The following is a 14,517-nucleotide window of genomic DNA, read 5'->3' on the forward strand; positions in this document are numbered from 1 at the left end:
TTTCATGTGACAGTTCCTTTAATATTCTTGGATGAAGATTATCTGGGCCCCCCAATTTAGTCCCATTAAGCTGTTCGAGTTTGGCTTCTACCTCAGATGCGGTAATATCCACCTCCATATCCTCATTTGTCATCCTACCATTATCTCTAAGCTCCTCATTAGCCTCATTAAAGACTGAGGCAAAGTATTTGTTTAGATATTGGGCCATGCCTAGATTATCCTTAACCTCCACTCCATCCTCAGTGTTTAGCGGTCCCACTTCTTCTTTCTTTGTTTTCTTCTTATTTATATGGCTATAGAACCTTTTACTATTGGTTTTAATTCCCTTTGCAAGGTCCAACTCTACATGGCTTTTGGCCTTTCTCACTTTATCCCTACATGTTCTAACCTCAATAAGGTAGCTTTCCTTGCTAATCCCTCCCATCTTCCACTCCTTGTAGGCTTTCTGCTTTTTCCTAATCACCTCTCTGAAATGCTTGCTCATCCAGCTTGGTCTACAACTCCTGCCTATGAATTTTTTCCCCTTTCTTGGGATGCAGGCTTCTGATAGTTTCTGTAACTTTGACTTGAAGTAATTCCAGGCCTCCTCTGCCTTTAGATCCACAAGTTCTTCAGTCCAATCCACTTCCCTAACTAATTTCCTTAATTCTTTAAAGTTAGCCCTTTTAAAATCAAAAACCCTAGTCCCAGATCTATTTTTGTTTATCCTTCCATCTAGTTTGAACTGAATTAGCTCATGCTCACTCGAACCAAGGTTGTCCCCTACAACCATTTCTTCTATGGAGGTCCTCACTACTCACCAAAACCAAATCTAAAATGGCATCCCCTCTTGTTGGTTCTTCAACTAGTTGGTGAAGGAATCCATCAGCTATCGCATCCAGGAAAATCTGAGCCCTATTATTATTACTAGCACTTGTCCTCCAGTCTATATCTGGGAAGTTAAAGTCTCCCATGATCACACAATTCCCATTAGTGTTTACTTCATTAAAAACATTAAAGAGGTCTCCATCCATATCCAAATCGGATCCCGGTGGTCAGTAGCACACCCCAAGAAGTATCTCAGGGGAGGCTCTAGTAGCTTTCTTTCCCAATGTGATTTTTGCCCAGACAGACTCCGTCTTATCCATTCCATCACTTATTTCTTTACAGTCTACCTCATCATTGATATAGAATGCTACTCCACCACCTTTGCCTTTATTTCTGTCTTTCCTAAACAGCACATAGCCTTCAATACCCATACTCCAGTCATGACTACTATTCCACCATGTTTCTGTTATCCCTATAATATCTGGTTTCACTTCCTGCACCAGTAGCTCTAGTTCCTCCATTTTGTTACCTAGGCTCCTCGCATTAGTGTACAAACATCTTAATTTTTGCCGTTTTGGCTTCACTGACATTCTTTACCTGATTAGGCACAGACATTCTACCACCAGTATCACCTATTAGACTGGTATCTACACAACCCTTCCTCCTTACGTCCATTCTCATACCCACGGCTGTATCCTTTCTTACTTTGTTTTCTTCCTTCTCAGTGTTAAATTCCAGCATGGAGATTACCTGGACATCTCCCACAAATTCCTAGTTTAAAGCTCTCTTAATCAGTTGTGCCAGCCTCCATCCTAGAAGTCTATTTCCCTCCTTACTCAGGTGAAGTCCATCCCAAGAGAACAGTCCTCTGTCCATGAATGCTTCCCAGTGGCCATACATCCCAAAGCCCTCCTTATAGCACCACTGCCTGAGCTATCTGTTGATCGCCATAATCTTGTCACACCTTTGTTGCCCTTCTCTAGGAACAGGCAGAATCCCACTGAACATCACCTGAGCCTTGATTTCCTTAAGCGTTTTCCCCAGCTCCCTTGATACGTTCCAGCGAGAATCTAGCCGTATCATTTGTTCCCACATGAAGGACAATCAGCGGATTCTTTCCTGCTCCTGTTAGGATCCTTTTCAGCCTCAGGTCCACATCCCGTATCTTAGCACCCGGCAGACAGCACACCCTTCTGTTCTCCGGATCAGCGCTAGTTACAGGCCTGTCTATTCTTCTCAGTAAGGAGTCCCCAATCACGTAGACCTGCCTTTTCCTGGTAACGATGCGATTCTCCGGTCTATCCCCTGCTCCCTCTGGCTGCAAGTCCTCTCGATTTCTATTGTCCCTTGCAATCCTCCGCAATCCATCCCGTATCCTCCTGGGGCTCATATTTGGTGTTACCTCCATTGACTCTTCCCCTCTTCCTATAGGACTAGCTGCTCTTCTCTTCTTCCTTGCCCTCTCACCTTCAGCGACCACCTGCTGTGTCCCTTCTTCATTTTCCAACTCCGCAAACCTGTTTCTGAGCTCTATTTCTCCTTCACTAGCCCGTCTCTTCCTCTGCCTGGTTCTCTTAATCACATGCTTTCATTGTCCACTTTCCTCACCCAGCAGTCTCCCCTCAGAATTCTTTGGTCCTGTTTCCATCTGCAAGTCTGAGCTTTTTCCTTCAGCCTCCTCATGTCTTTGCTCCATCATCTGCTCGAATCCCCTTCTAAACTCGACCAGAGTTTCTACCTGCATCTCCAATCCTCGGATCTTTTCTTCCATCAGCTCTATCAGGCGGCACTTCATGCAGACGAAACTCTTTTCAGATACCACCTCCAGGATCATGTACATGCCGCAGCTTCCACATCCAGTCATCCTCATTGTGTCTTCCACTGCTGCCTCTGTATCGGTCATAGCCTTGCCACCTAAAACCTGTTAGTCCAGGAAACACGAAACAAAACCACCACCACCCACAGGAAAGAAAAAAAAACACACAACAGGCACCAAAACACAACACCACCCCCTCCCTTCACTAGCCTGTCTATTCCTCTGCCTGACTCTCTTAGTCTCCCCCACAAACTCCCACTGAAACTGCCCTGTTTACAGCTCTGTTTGCTGGCTCCTGTGCCGCTGTGGCTGTCTGTGCCGTTGCCTGACTGGCTGGCTACCTTTATAGGACCCCTAAGCAGAGAAGCCCCGCCCCCTAATCAGGGCTCAGCTTCTCTCCCAGCACACTGCCCTACCAGCCTCCACACATATAAAACTACAAAATACAATACACAAAATACAAAAACCTCCTCCAACAGAACTCCCACTGAAACTCCCCTGTTTACAGCTCTGTTTGCTGGCTCCTGTGCCGCTGCAGCTGTCTATGGGGGTAAGAGGAGGGCTTAGAGCGGGGGTGGGCAAACTACGGCCCAGGGGCTGCATCCGGCCCTCCAGACATTTTAATCTGGTCCTCACGCTCCTGCCAGGGATCAGGGTCTGGGGCTTGCCCTGCTCCACACAGCTCCTGGAAGCAGCGGCATGTCCTCTGGCTCCTACATGTAAGGGCAGCCAGGGGCTCCACATGCTGCCCCCACCCCAAGTGCCTCCGGGAACCGCAGCCAATGGGAGCTGCAGGGGCAGCACCTGCAGATGGGGCAGAGCTGCCTGGCCGCACCTCCGTGTAGGAGCTGGAGGAGGGGACATGCTGCTGGTTCTGGGAGCTTCTTGAGGTAAGTGTCGCCTGGAGCCTGCACCCCTGACCCCTCCCATGCCCCAACCCCTTGCCTCAGCCCTGATACTTCTCCTGCCATCAGAACCCCTCGGTTCCACCCTCCTGCACCCCCAACCCCTCAGCTCCACCCCAGAGCCTGCACCCTCAGCCAAAGCCCTCACCCCCTCCTGCACCCCAAACCCCAATTTTGTCTGCATTCATGGCCCACCATACAATTTCCATATCCAGATGTGGCCCTTGGGCCAAAAAGTTTGCCCACCCCTGGCTTAGAGCATCAATTGCCACCTAGAAACCAACCCCACCTTCCTCCTCCCATCTCACCTCCATGGGGTTGACGATAATGGTGAGGGCTGAGTCATCCCAGAACATGTCGCTCTCCTTGCTGCTGGCTCCTGCATGGCCTCCCCCGGCAGTCCCTGGGGCCTTGTGCCCAGCCCCCCGGTGGTGCAGGGAGTGGATGCGCAGGATGCCCAGGATGACCATGAGTGCCAAGAAGCCCACACACACCACGATGATGGCGGTGGCTGCGCTGGGGACCACTGGAGGGGGAGGGATAAGGAAGTTACAAACATCTGACCCGGACAGTCTTGCCTTTAACCTGTGAGGGGCCAGGGATACTTGGGTATTGCTCTATGGCAGCCCCAGCTGCAGGAATCTGCCTCTGTTCCTCACCTGGCCGCAGGCCCAGCTCCGTGGGTGCTGCAGCCCCACATGCCAAGCATGTCCCATCCTCTCTGCCTTTATAAGCTCTTTATAAGCAAACCAATGAATCTGGCCACTGCTCTGCTCCCTTTCCTGCTCTTCTCCATCACCTCTGGCAGCAAGAGCCACCACTTCCTTTGCAGCAGCCCTCTCTCTGTCTGGAGCTGCTTCCCTGTATCTTTCTGCCTTGTTCACTGCCTTCTAATCCCAGTTCTCCTCTTAGATCAGCTTCAGCCTGGACTCTGCTCTTTAAATTTATCTCCTGCTGCTGAGGCATCTCTGGAATTGCATTAATCAGTCCTGTGCAGAGTTTCTATGAGAAATGTAAAATGAAGCAGGGCCAGCCCATGACTCCCCCTTTCTGGAGGAGGATCTCAAAGCACTATTATGTACATCAACCAACCTCATACTGACAGAGGGAACCACTGCACCAAGCATTAAAATGCAGCCACCTCTGGGCTGAGTTCTGGTAGTTGATGAATGACAGAAAGCCAAGAAGAATCTTTTAGGTGATTAAAACTAAGAAGGGAGGAATATAGGGAGACAGAAATCACCCAGTACTGGGTTTTGCCAGGAGCCCAGGGTTTATTTCCCTGAGTCAGGTTATTGTGAGAGGAGATCTGCAGTGACCATGAGGAGCTGTTGCTTCAGATTTACATTTCATCTGAATCACACCTCTTCCCTAGCACCACACCAGAGCCAACCTTGACTCTGGGGGAGAGCACCCCCTGCTTTTCAGTCAATCACACCACTCCTTGCAGCATAGTGCTGCCTACTACTGGGGTCAGTCCTGAAATGCCAACAGGGAGTCACTGTAGGTTTCTACACAAATATGCCCCCGGGGGTAATTCTGCATGTAGGCTGTCACCAAATCATCAGGATTGCATACTGGAGTTGCGATGGACATTGGCCAGGCTGTGCCCAGATAGTTCTGGTGGTAGGTGGTGACCTTGGTGCATGAATTGCTGGGAGCTGAGGATGTGGTTAGGATGAGCAGCCCGGTTCATATTGTGGAGGACGTTCACCTGTGGTAGAGGAAGAGAGTCAGTCTCTGGATTTAATGAGACCTGGCCTTCACACATACACAGTCATTGATGGCCTTGTACCTCAACAGTAAACTCGTTGCTGGAGTAGCGTCCATTCATCTCGGTGCAGGAAAGGCGGAATTTCCTCTCATAGAGGGCAGCGCCATGGCGGATGCGGTATGAGACCTGGCGGAGGATCTCCTCATATACTGCAATGCTCTCCACGCCTGGGGCCGGGGGAGAGAGAGAGAGACATTTAGGTGTGGGGTAAGGGAGCTCCCATTTCGAAATGATCACGGTCCACCTACATAACACTGTTGAGTCTAAAGAAAAGCTGTGCGGGAAGGACAAACCAGGCTCATACCTAAAAGGGAGCAGAGCTAGGTGTGGCTCCCTTGAGGTGTCTGCAACCTCAAAGGGCCCAGGAAATCCCTAGTGGCTGTCATTAATGCCCAGGGAAGGTAAGGAAGGGTCCAGCAGCCAGTCACATGTGTCGGGTTCCAACCCCGCCTTAGGAATTGCACCTGCACACAACCAGTGGGATCCACTGCCACTCAGAGGCAGCATGGAAAACATTTCTGGAATGGAGAAGTGCAGACCACAGCGGGAGGGGAACAGAGTGCAACTGAATCAAGGAAAGGAACTCAGATCCCATACTCCAGCACTGTGAGCCTGGGGTAATGCCTCCCTTTCCAGAGCTAGACCCCATCACTCAGGACGCTAAGAACCAAGAGTCCAGGGAATGGATGGACAGGACCAATCCTCCCCTGGTCTCAATCAGTGTGATGAGGCTTCTCCATCTCTAACGTCTGGTAAGCAATTCTCCTGGCTGTGACTGGCAGAAAGTGGAGGAGACAGGAACCAGGAAGTCCTGTCCGGGGGAGAATCTACCTGTGATGGTGAAGTAGGCAGAGGTGTTGATGAGCTCCAGGCCCCGCTGCTGCAGGAATGCTCCATCCAGGATCAGGTATTCCCTCTCTGGGTCCAGGTCATCTCCCACCAGGGAGATCTCGCAGCCATCCAGGTTGTGGACAATCTCATCTGACATTCGTGTGTCTGTCACTAAGAGGCGTAGAGACGGGTCAAGAGATCAAAAAAAGCAAAACCAGTGCTCAAAATGGACAGAGTTTATGATACCCAGTTAATAAGAGACCTTGTCCACAACACATCTGTGCTGCACTATGCCATCATGCCAATGTGAGTGATATCTTCGTGTCTGTCATGTTATTTGCTGGTGGGGTTGCCACTTCCTGCTTCTAATGACATTGCTTCTGCTTGTTAAAACAATCACTTCATGTTCTAACAATGAGCCACTTTGGGGATTTTTAGTGACAGCACATCTTGCCTGGAATGGTTCTGTTGATACTGCAGTGTTACCAGCTCAGACACATGAGACTTTAAAAAAAAAAAAAGATTCCACATAATGATCTTACAAATGCTGGCATAACTCTTTTAAATATTCCCTTATTCAGAATGGCCACCATCTCTCATTACTTTCAATGGGGCTAAAGCCAACCTATCCTCAGTCAAGTCAGCCATAATTGCATGGGGAAATGAGGCTGCCCTAGTAAAGTGGCCCCTAATCCCCATTCTTTTACATGGAACTGAAGCCAGGCTGTCCTCAGGGAAGATGGCTGTAGCTCTAGGGAGGTTGGACAGGAAGCTAAGAGCAATGTAGGAAATGTGGGCAGCAGGAGGGAGGCTGAAGGAGAGTGGCAGAAGACTGGGGGGTGCAGGAAGGGAACCTGAAGGGGATGCAGGAGGAGGCGGAGAAGCAAGATAACATTGTGTGGTGAAGGAGATGGGGGGGATTCAGGGGAATGTGTGGTGTTAGAGGAGATTAAGGGTGACAGGGGCATGTGAGGAGCAGGAGGGAGACTAAAGAGAAGGAGAAGACTGAGGAGAGCTCAGGGAAATAGGGGGTGGCAGAGTTAAAATGTAAGGTGATAGATTCTGGAAAGGGAAAGGGATGTAAAGTGTGGGAGCAGATGGGGACAGGAGACTGGGAGAGGAGCACAGAGTGAGCATGTAAGCAGGAAACTGGGTGGGGTAGAGGGGAACACAGGGAAAGAAAAGAAAGAGACAGGGTTATGGGAATACAGAGAACTGTTTCGAGTGACACCACATCCTATTTCTAAGCATGTCACTTCCCATTTTAAGTCTTTCCAATGACACTGTTTCCCATTTCTAAGCAAAATTCTTTTCTGTTTGTGTTGGTAGTGACACCACTTCCTGTAACTAAGAGACATCATTTTCTGTTCTAGTGACATCATTTCCAATTTCTACATAACAACACTTCCTATTTTGTGTTCTCATTTCCTGTTTGTGAGTAAGCCCCTTTTCCATGTGCCCCACTCACCCGTGCCATGCCAGCTCTCATCCTTCTTGGCCTTCACCTGGTGAGAGATGGAGCAGGTGACCTGGAGGTCAGGGAACAGGGGGACCCCATCAGGGTTCTCAAAGTCTGATGCAGGACGAGCAAAGTGAGCATTACCACTCAGCAGGATCTGGGGGGCATCAGGTTGCAGCACCACCACGTAGCCTTCCACATCAGGGATGGAGACGCATGATTCTTCACTGAAGCATCTGACAGAGGAAGGGGACAGAGTGTTAGTACCTACACACAGACTTCTGCCAGCCTCATCCTGGAGGGGGTAACTCGCCTTTCCAGTACTGTTGGCGAGGGGTGGATCATCTTGTGACTGCCAGCTTCTAAGTGCTTCCCCACAACCTCCTGTGCTCTGCAGAGTGGTATTCTGGGAATTGCATCATTGTATTTAGAGATGGCACTGTGATGTCATCACCACAAGCTCCAACCCAACATGAGGTGGGTGTCCGACCAGATGCCAGCGCACAAGTGCCATTGGTGATGGCTCTATATCCATACTATATTTATACTCCCAAAATATACTGGGACAAGTGTTCACAAACGTTGCTACTTTTTTTTAGGTTTATTCTTGTACATTTTGAGATTATCAACCCCAAATTAAAAGGCAACAAAGGGCAGTGAATTTTAACAATAAAGTCCTGTCTGATTGGTGAGCTTAGCGTGAGGTGCTACTTGTCATGAGCTACAAAGGGATACATTGTAGGATATCACTCCAACAGATTCCCTCCAATTTGCCTGGGGGAGAGGTTCCACCTGGAGTTCCTGCACTCACTTGACAGTGGTGGTGAGCTTGAGCGGCCGGACTCCAGGCGTGGCAAAGCGCAGCGAGTTCATGTAAACCACATGCTGGATTGCGTGGTTGAAGGTTTCCACATCATCGCCCTCCAGTGTGAGCAGGGACTGTGAGGGATTAACATGAACCTGTGGGGGGAAAGGAAAGAATGGACTGAAGAATCCCGGGTGGATGCTTTGATTTTAGACTAAGAGATGCAGAAGAGGAGTACAGGGAGATTCCTGGGGTGTGGCAGGAGACAGGGATGAAGGGGAGAGTGGTGGAGGTTTATGCAAGCTGGGGAGGGGGCATACCTTCATCCCTTTGCCAAGGCTGTCAAAGTCACTGTAGTCAAGCCCCTCACGGCAGGCGTAGAGGCACTCAATCACCTCCCGGCTCTCCAGGCTGCCGGGGCGCATGGTGAAGCCAGCCAGGTAACCATGGAAGTAGTGGCGAATCAGCAGAGGGTCTCCTAAGGGGAACACAGGAGGAGGAGGAGGATGTGAGAGACAGAGACAGTGTGGGGGGTGGGGGGAAGCAAGAGAGAGAGAGGCAACAGAGATGAAGAGAAGGAAAGTGAGAGTGTGAGGGAGACAGGAATGGGGGAGGTAGAGAGAGACAAAGGTGAGCGTGGCATGGGGAAAGACAAAGACAACAAGAAGGAGGGGTTAAGGGAAGGGGGAGAAAAAGTCTGGGAAACCCAGATAGAAGGAAAGAGGCTAAGGCAGATAAGGGTGGAGAGAGTGAGAGAAGTGTCTGCCAAGACACAGCCCTTGACAGAGATGGTTTCCCCCACCCAGTCTTGTTTTGCTCATTGTGGTTCCCATGAGGGCATAAAGAAGGTCAAATTCCCACTAGATAATTTAGGGTGAGGTTGCATTTTCTGTGTCCCCTGCTCTTCATTTCCCCCACTGTCCTCAGTGACCAGCTTCAATGATCAGGAGTGGGGATTATTTTACCTGTCTCCCACAGGATAAACATATTGAGTCTCCCCAAAATAGGCTCCACTGATCCCTGCACCAGTCCTCTCACGCTCCACAGAGATCAATATGCTGCCAAATAACAAGAGTTTTCCTCCCAGAAAAGATGGGGTGGGGGAGGGAGCTGTATGGAACAAACGCCATGCGAGAAGCGGATGAAAGTCATGCGTGGTGGAGAAGGGGGCAATCCTCCTCACTCCCAGTCCATACCTTGTGTAGGATCTGTGGAGTTCTCGTTCCCTCTGATTTTCTCTTTGTTTTTTTCCTCTGCAAGAGGAAAACATTCAGATCATTAACTAAGCATCAGCCTTTGGGAGCAGGTGAGTTACAAGGTCAGGAAAAGACGAGAAAGCTGTGTCAGCCAGGGAGGAGAGAGACACCTGGCTGGCGCACTCTGCTCAGCACTAGGCCCTTCAATCGCAAAGGCCTCACATTGCAGAGCAGGGAGGGGACAGTCGGATGGCTGACAGATATGGAGGTGAATGTATGGAATTTTTTCTGCCTCCCAACAATATTGACTTTATGAACTTAATAAATTGATGTTTCTTATTGATCTTAGCCAGTTCTCACCGGCCACTTAGCTTTTCCGTTTGAAAGCTAGATAATTCCAGGGGGAACTCACAGGACAGCTGAACAATTTTTGTGGCTTACACATGGCAAGAGGGTGGTGTGCTATAATAGGATCTCTGACCAAGAGGAGGCATGACTGGAAGAGGGGCTCAGTCCTACTGGAAGCTTCTGCTGTGGAGAAGATAGACAGCAGCTACATTTAGTTGTTTGTAGTCCTGAGGGTTCTGAGCAGAGGGACTAGAATATACCTTGCAGGGAAACAGGGAACTGGGGAAAGGAGCCTTTCATCTCCAGGGCGTTTGGCTCCAATCTGGCCCCAAGTCTGTAGTGGCCTAGAGTCTTTTCCTATCTGACACCATTCACAGCCCTCCCACCCTGCCTCCCATTTGGAATGAGCTGCGGTATCTCAGTTCAGTTCCTAATGATATAGGAACCCTCATCAGTGAAACCAGCATCACTCTTGGCACTGAGTGGCCTCCTTGTTGGAAGCCTTAGCAGAGGCCAAGAACTGAATGACTACAGAGACTGAACTCCTCTCTGACCCTAGAGGGGATCCATTTGCAGGTGCAGTTATCCATAGGGACATAGGCACCAACTTTCCCCAGTGCCGGTGGGTGCTTGCACCCCCCATCCCCCGCTCCAACTGCACCCTGCCCCACCCCGCCCCCATTCCAACCCTTCCCCAAAGTCCCTGCCCCAACTCTGCCCCCTCCCTGCCCCTATTGGACCCGTTCCCCAAATCCCCGCCCCAGCCCCACCTCTTCCCCGAGCGTGCTGCGTTCCCCCTCCTCCCTCCCAGCACTTGCCCTGGCATGCTCAGGGGAGGAGGCGGAGGCAGAGCGGAGGCGGAGGTGAGCTGAGGCGGGGCGGGGAGCTGCCAGTGGGTGCAGAGCACCCACCAATTTTTCCCCATGGGTGCTCCAGCCCTGGAGCACCCACGGAGTCGGCGCCTATGCACAGGGATGCTACCTGTACTGCCATTGCCCACTGAGTTGCACCAAGACATGGTTGGGTTGGTCCATTGGGGGGCACCACACTGGTTTTGGTGCTGAGAATGCCTCTTGAGCTGGCCATAGTGCTCTCATTCCATTGGCCACTGCTTGACATTAGGTAGAACATCTTCTGGACCCTTCTGCCTCCTCTCCAGTCCACCCCTTCATCAGGGCAGTGTTGGGGGGGGGGGCACTCACCAACCCAGCAGGCTCCAATCATGAGGGAAAGTTCCCGCCTTGGGGGATGGATGAGGCCATTGTCATGGATGAGCGCGGGGTCGTAGGACACACCATCCACATAGAGCGTGACGGTGGGGAACTCCAGGTTGAGGGCATAATGGTGCCATTCATCATCACAGACCTGTAACAGGCAGAAGGAGAGATCAGCAAGCGGAGGAAGGGAGAAAGAGAGAGACAGAGAAAGCCAGATCCTTCCTCACCTGCTCCAGCTTCCACAGAAATTTGACAGGTCTCGCACTCTCCAGCAAAGGCCAATATAGGAAAGCAATTCGGCAGCCATGCACAGCCAGGGAGTAGTGAGAGTAGCCATCCTCTGCAGAGAGGGAGAGGGGGCATAGAGGGAGATGAAAGATCGAAGCAAGTTCCACAAAGCACTATCCTGGGACCCTTAGAGAGCTGGGTTAGCCTGAGCAACTGGGCTGAGATCCCACCCACTCATCACACAGGACATGAGCCTTGCACTCAGAGTAGTGCAGAAGAAACCATTCCACCCCCCTCTCCCTTGCAATATGGTCAGGGTATCTCTCCTGGGGATGGCTGCTCCCAGAACTTACAATGGAGCCCCGCCTGGCTGGGGAAGGGGGCAGGGAGAGAATCCCACCATGATGGAATGGTCCATTCTAGTCTGGAGCTAGGAAGAGATTCCTATTTGGAAGGAGAGTCTATTCTGATGGGTTCATGGTGGGGAGTATCAATCTCACAGAAAGAGGGTCTGTCTCCAGGGTGTCTCACCACTCTGCACCGTACTGCAGATCACGGTCTCCTCCTCCTTCTTGCCCTTTCCAGGCACCACAGCATGTTTCATCCACAGCGACAGGGTGAAGTGGTCACTGAGCCCCTCGTGAGCACCCATCCCACTGCCCACAGGCACCTGGGCCACCTGGCTGCCATTGAACCAGTAGATGAGGCTGCTGTCCTGGCTGTAATGCACTGAGAGCCGTGCCGTCCAGTTGGCAAGGGGGCTGGGCACAGGCAGCAGGTCAACCTCACCTGAGGCAGCACCTACCGAAGGAAGGACGGAGATAGAGACAGACGTCAAGACAGAGACCGACTCACAGGGATGGGGAGCAGAAGGGGCTGGGTGGAGTATGACATGGGGATGGGAAGGTGCAGTGGGTCTCTGAGGATGCAGAGAGGTTCCTGGCAGTTCCCCTCAGGACAGTGGGAGATATCAGGAGAAGGACAGGGAGAGCTGCCTATGGCTCCTTTGGTGGAAAGAATGCAGGAATTATTCCAGTGGCTCCCCTCAGTGCTGAGGGATGGGTTCATGACTCCCCGCAAGGCAGGGGCTGCAGGAAGGTGTAAGGGGTCCCCTCCCCTCGGTGTGCAGGTAGTGTCCCATTACCCCTCTCAGTGCTGGGGGTGGGCCAGGTATTCCCCGGGCTCTACTTGGTGCAGGAGTTGGAAGGGCTGCATCCCTTTGGCTCCCCTTGGTGTGGGGGATGTCACTGTGGCTCCCCATGCAGTGGGGTGAGGGAGGATAATCCCCCCCAACCCCGCCCACCACTCCCTGGCTCCGCTTGGGGAAGGAGGAATGCACACCGCAGAGTTTGCGCAGCGACTTCTCCGAGTAGTTGTCACGGTCACACCCCTTGGCCACGTGGTTTGTCTGCAGCTCCACTGTAGCTTGGATGTTCCACAGCGGCTCATCGCATGTCTCCAGGTGGATGCTGGGAAACAGTGCCAGACTACCTGCACCTGGCGTGTACTCAATCCGCTTATTCCAGCCTATCGGAGGAGAGAGAGAGAAAGAGGAGTTAGGGCCCTGCCCTGAGGCTTTCCCAGGTCAGGACAGCTGACACAGACCCTCCACCTCTACTGATTTTCCCTGAAATGACAGATTTTTGGCCCTTTCCACATTGAAAAATTAACCCATCCAGTGGGGTCAGCACAGAGGGAGATTTCATAGGAGATTAGAGAGTGGGTTTTGTGTGTTTATAGCCCTGGCACTGACAGAGACCCTTGGATTTTTGACATCTCTCAGCCCGATTTTCAGAGGTGCTGAATCCCCCCCCCCAGCTCCTACTGACTTCAGCTGGACCTGTGTGTGCTCAGCACTTCTGAAAGGCTCAAATTGAGGCACCCAAAATCAGTGGTCACTTAAATACAGTATTCATAATAAACACACATAAAAACTACATTAAGGTTGCAAAGCCAAGCACTCACAAGTTAGGATATGCCAGAAATTGTGCCTCCTTGTGCACATGCATTATGGCACAATCTTAAGTGACATGATCACATACTGCTCCACAGGACCCATTTCATTCAGTGCACAGTATGGAGGGGGCTCTTTAAATAAGCAGCTATTCAATACTTTCTTTGCTCCCTGTAATTTAATATCTGCCCCCAAATATCTGTAATTTACTGCACACTATTCAAACCCTGCTCTGAAGGCAGAATTAATTTTCTCATGGACTTTACTATGATATTCATCACTACAGTATCTGAACACTTCACAAGCATCAATGAATTTATTTTCACAATACCCCTGTGAAACAAGGGGGTGGTATTATCCCCATTTTACAGCTGGGTGACTGAGGCAGAGAGAGATTAAGGGCAAAAGTGAGCACTAATTTTGGGTGCCCAATTTGAAACACCCAGGATCTTATTTTTCAGAGTACTTAGCATTATATAGAAATTTATATGTTCAGAGCACAGTTCCCATTAACTTTAGTTGCAGCTGTGTGTACTCAGCACTTCTGCAAATCAGACCCAGGGTCTCAAGTCAGACCCCAAAAAACAAGGAACACACAATTAGTGACCACCTGTGAAAAGTCTGTTTAGCAAAGCTTTTGATACGGTCTCCCACAGTATTATTGCCAGCAAGTTAAAAAAGTATGGATTGGATGAATGGACTATAAGATGGATAGAAAGCTGGCTAGATCATTGGGCTCAACAGGTAGTGATCAACAGCTCAATGTCTAGTTGGCAGCCAGTATCAAGCGTAGTGCCCCAGTTTTGTTCGACAGCTTCATTAATGATCTGGATGCAGGGCCGGCTTTAGGCCGATTCAGCCGATTCGGGTGAATTGGGCCCCGCGCCAAGAGGGCCCCGCGCTGCAGCTCTCCACCCCGCCCCCAGCTCACTTCCCCTCCTCCCCTCCCCTGAATGCTCCGCCCCCTCCCCTGCTTCCCGCGAATCAGAGATTCGCGGGAAGTCTGAACAGGAGCAGGGGCGGGCCGGCAGCACAAGGTAAGCTGCGGTGGTGGGGGCGCGAGAAGGGCTCCGGGGAGGCACCGCCCGTGCCCGCCGAGCACGCAGGCCCGGCTCGGGTCCGGCCTGGCCCCCGCGGCGCGGCCCTGCTCCGGCTCGGCCCCCGCGGCGCTGCTCGG

At 51.2% G+C, this 14,517-nt stretch overlaps 1 protein-coding gene across 2 annotated transcripts in view; it reads right to left on the reverse strand.

Annotated features, from left to right (window-relative positions):
* CLSTN3 (calsyntenin 3) overlaps positions 1 to 14,517 on the reverse strand; it is a 29,050-nt gene that overhangs the window by 2,527 nt on the left and 12,006 nt on the right. For both annotated transcript variants that reach the window (XM_026660220.2, XM_026660219.2), the window contains 12 exons: positions 12,728 to 12,913; positions 11,918 to 12,187; positions 11,386 to 11,498; positions 11,144 to 11,306; positions 9,594 to 9,650; positions 8,718 to 8,875; positions 8,404 to 8,552; positions 7,602 to 7,828; positions 6,134 to 6,304; positions 5,324 to 5,469; positions 5,107 to 5,242; positions 3,837 to 4,054 (listed from right to left, as the gene is read on the reverse strand). In XM_026660220.2, coding sequence (XP_026516005.1) covers positions 3,837 to 4,054; positions 5,107 to 5,242; positions 5,324 to 5,469; positions 6,134 to 6,304; positions 7,602 to 7,828; positions 8,404 to 8,552; positions 8,718 to 8,875; positions 9,594 to 9,650; positions 11,144 to 11,306; positions 11,386 to 11,498; positions 11,918 to 12,187; positions 12,728 to 12,913 — 1,994 coding nt within the window. The remainder of the gene's footprint in view (positions 1 to 3,836; positions 4,055 to 5,106; positions 5,243 to 5,323; positions 5,470 to 6,133; positions 6,305 to 7,601; positions 7,829 to 8,403; positions 8,553 to 8,717; positions 8,876 to 9,593; positions 9,651 to 11,143; positions 11,307 to 11,385; positions 11,499 to 11,917; positions 12,188 to 12,727; positions 12,914 to 14,517) is intronic.

This window comes from Terrapene carolina, unplaced genomic scaffold (genome assembly GCF_002925995.2).
Source record: "Terrapene carolina triunguis isolate 2854851 unplaced genomic scaffold, T_m_triunguis-2.0 Scaffold740, whole genome shotgun sequence".
NCBI lineage: Eukaryota > Metazoa > Chordata > Testudines > Emydidae > Terrapene > Terrapene triunguis.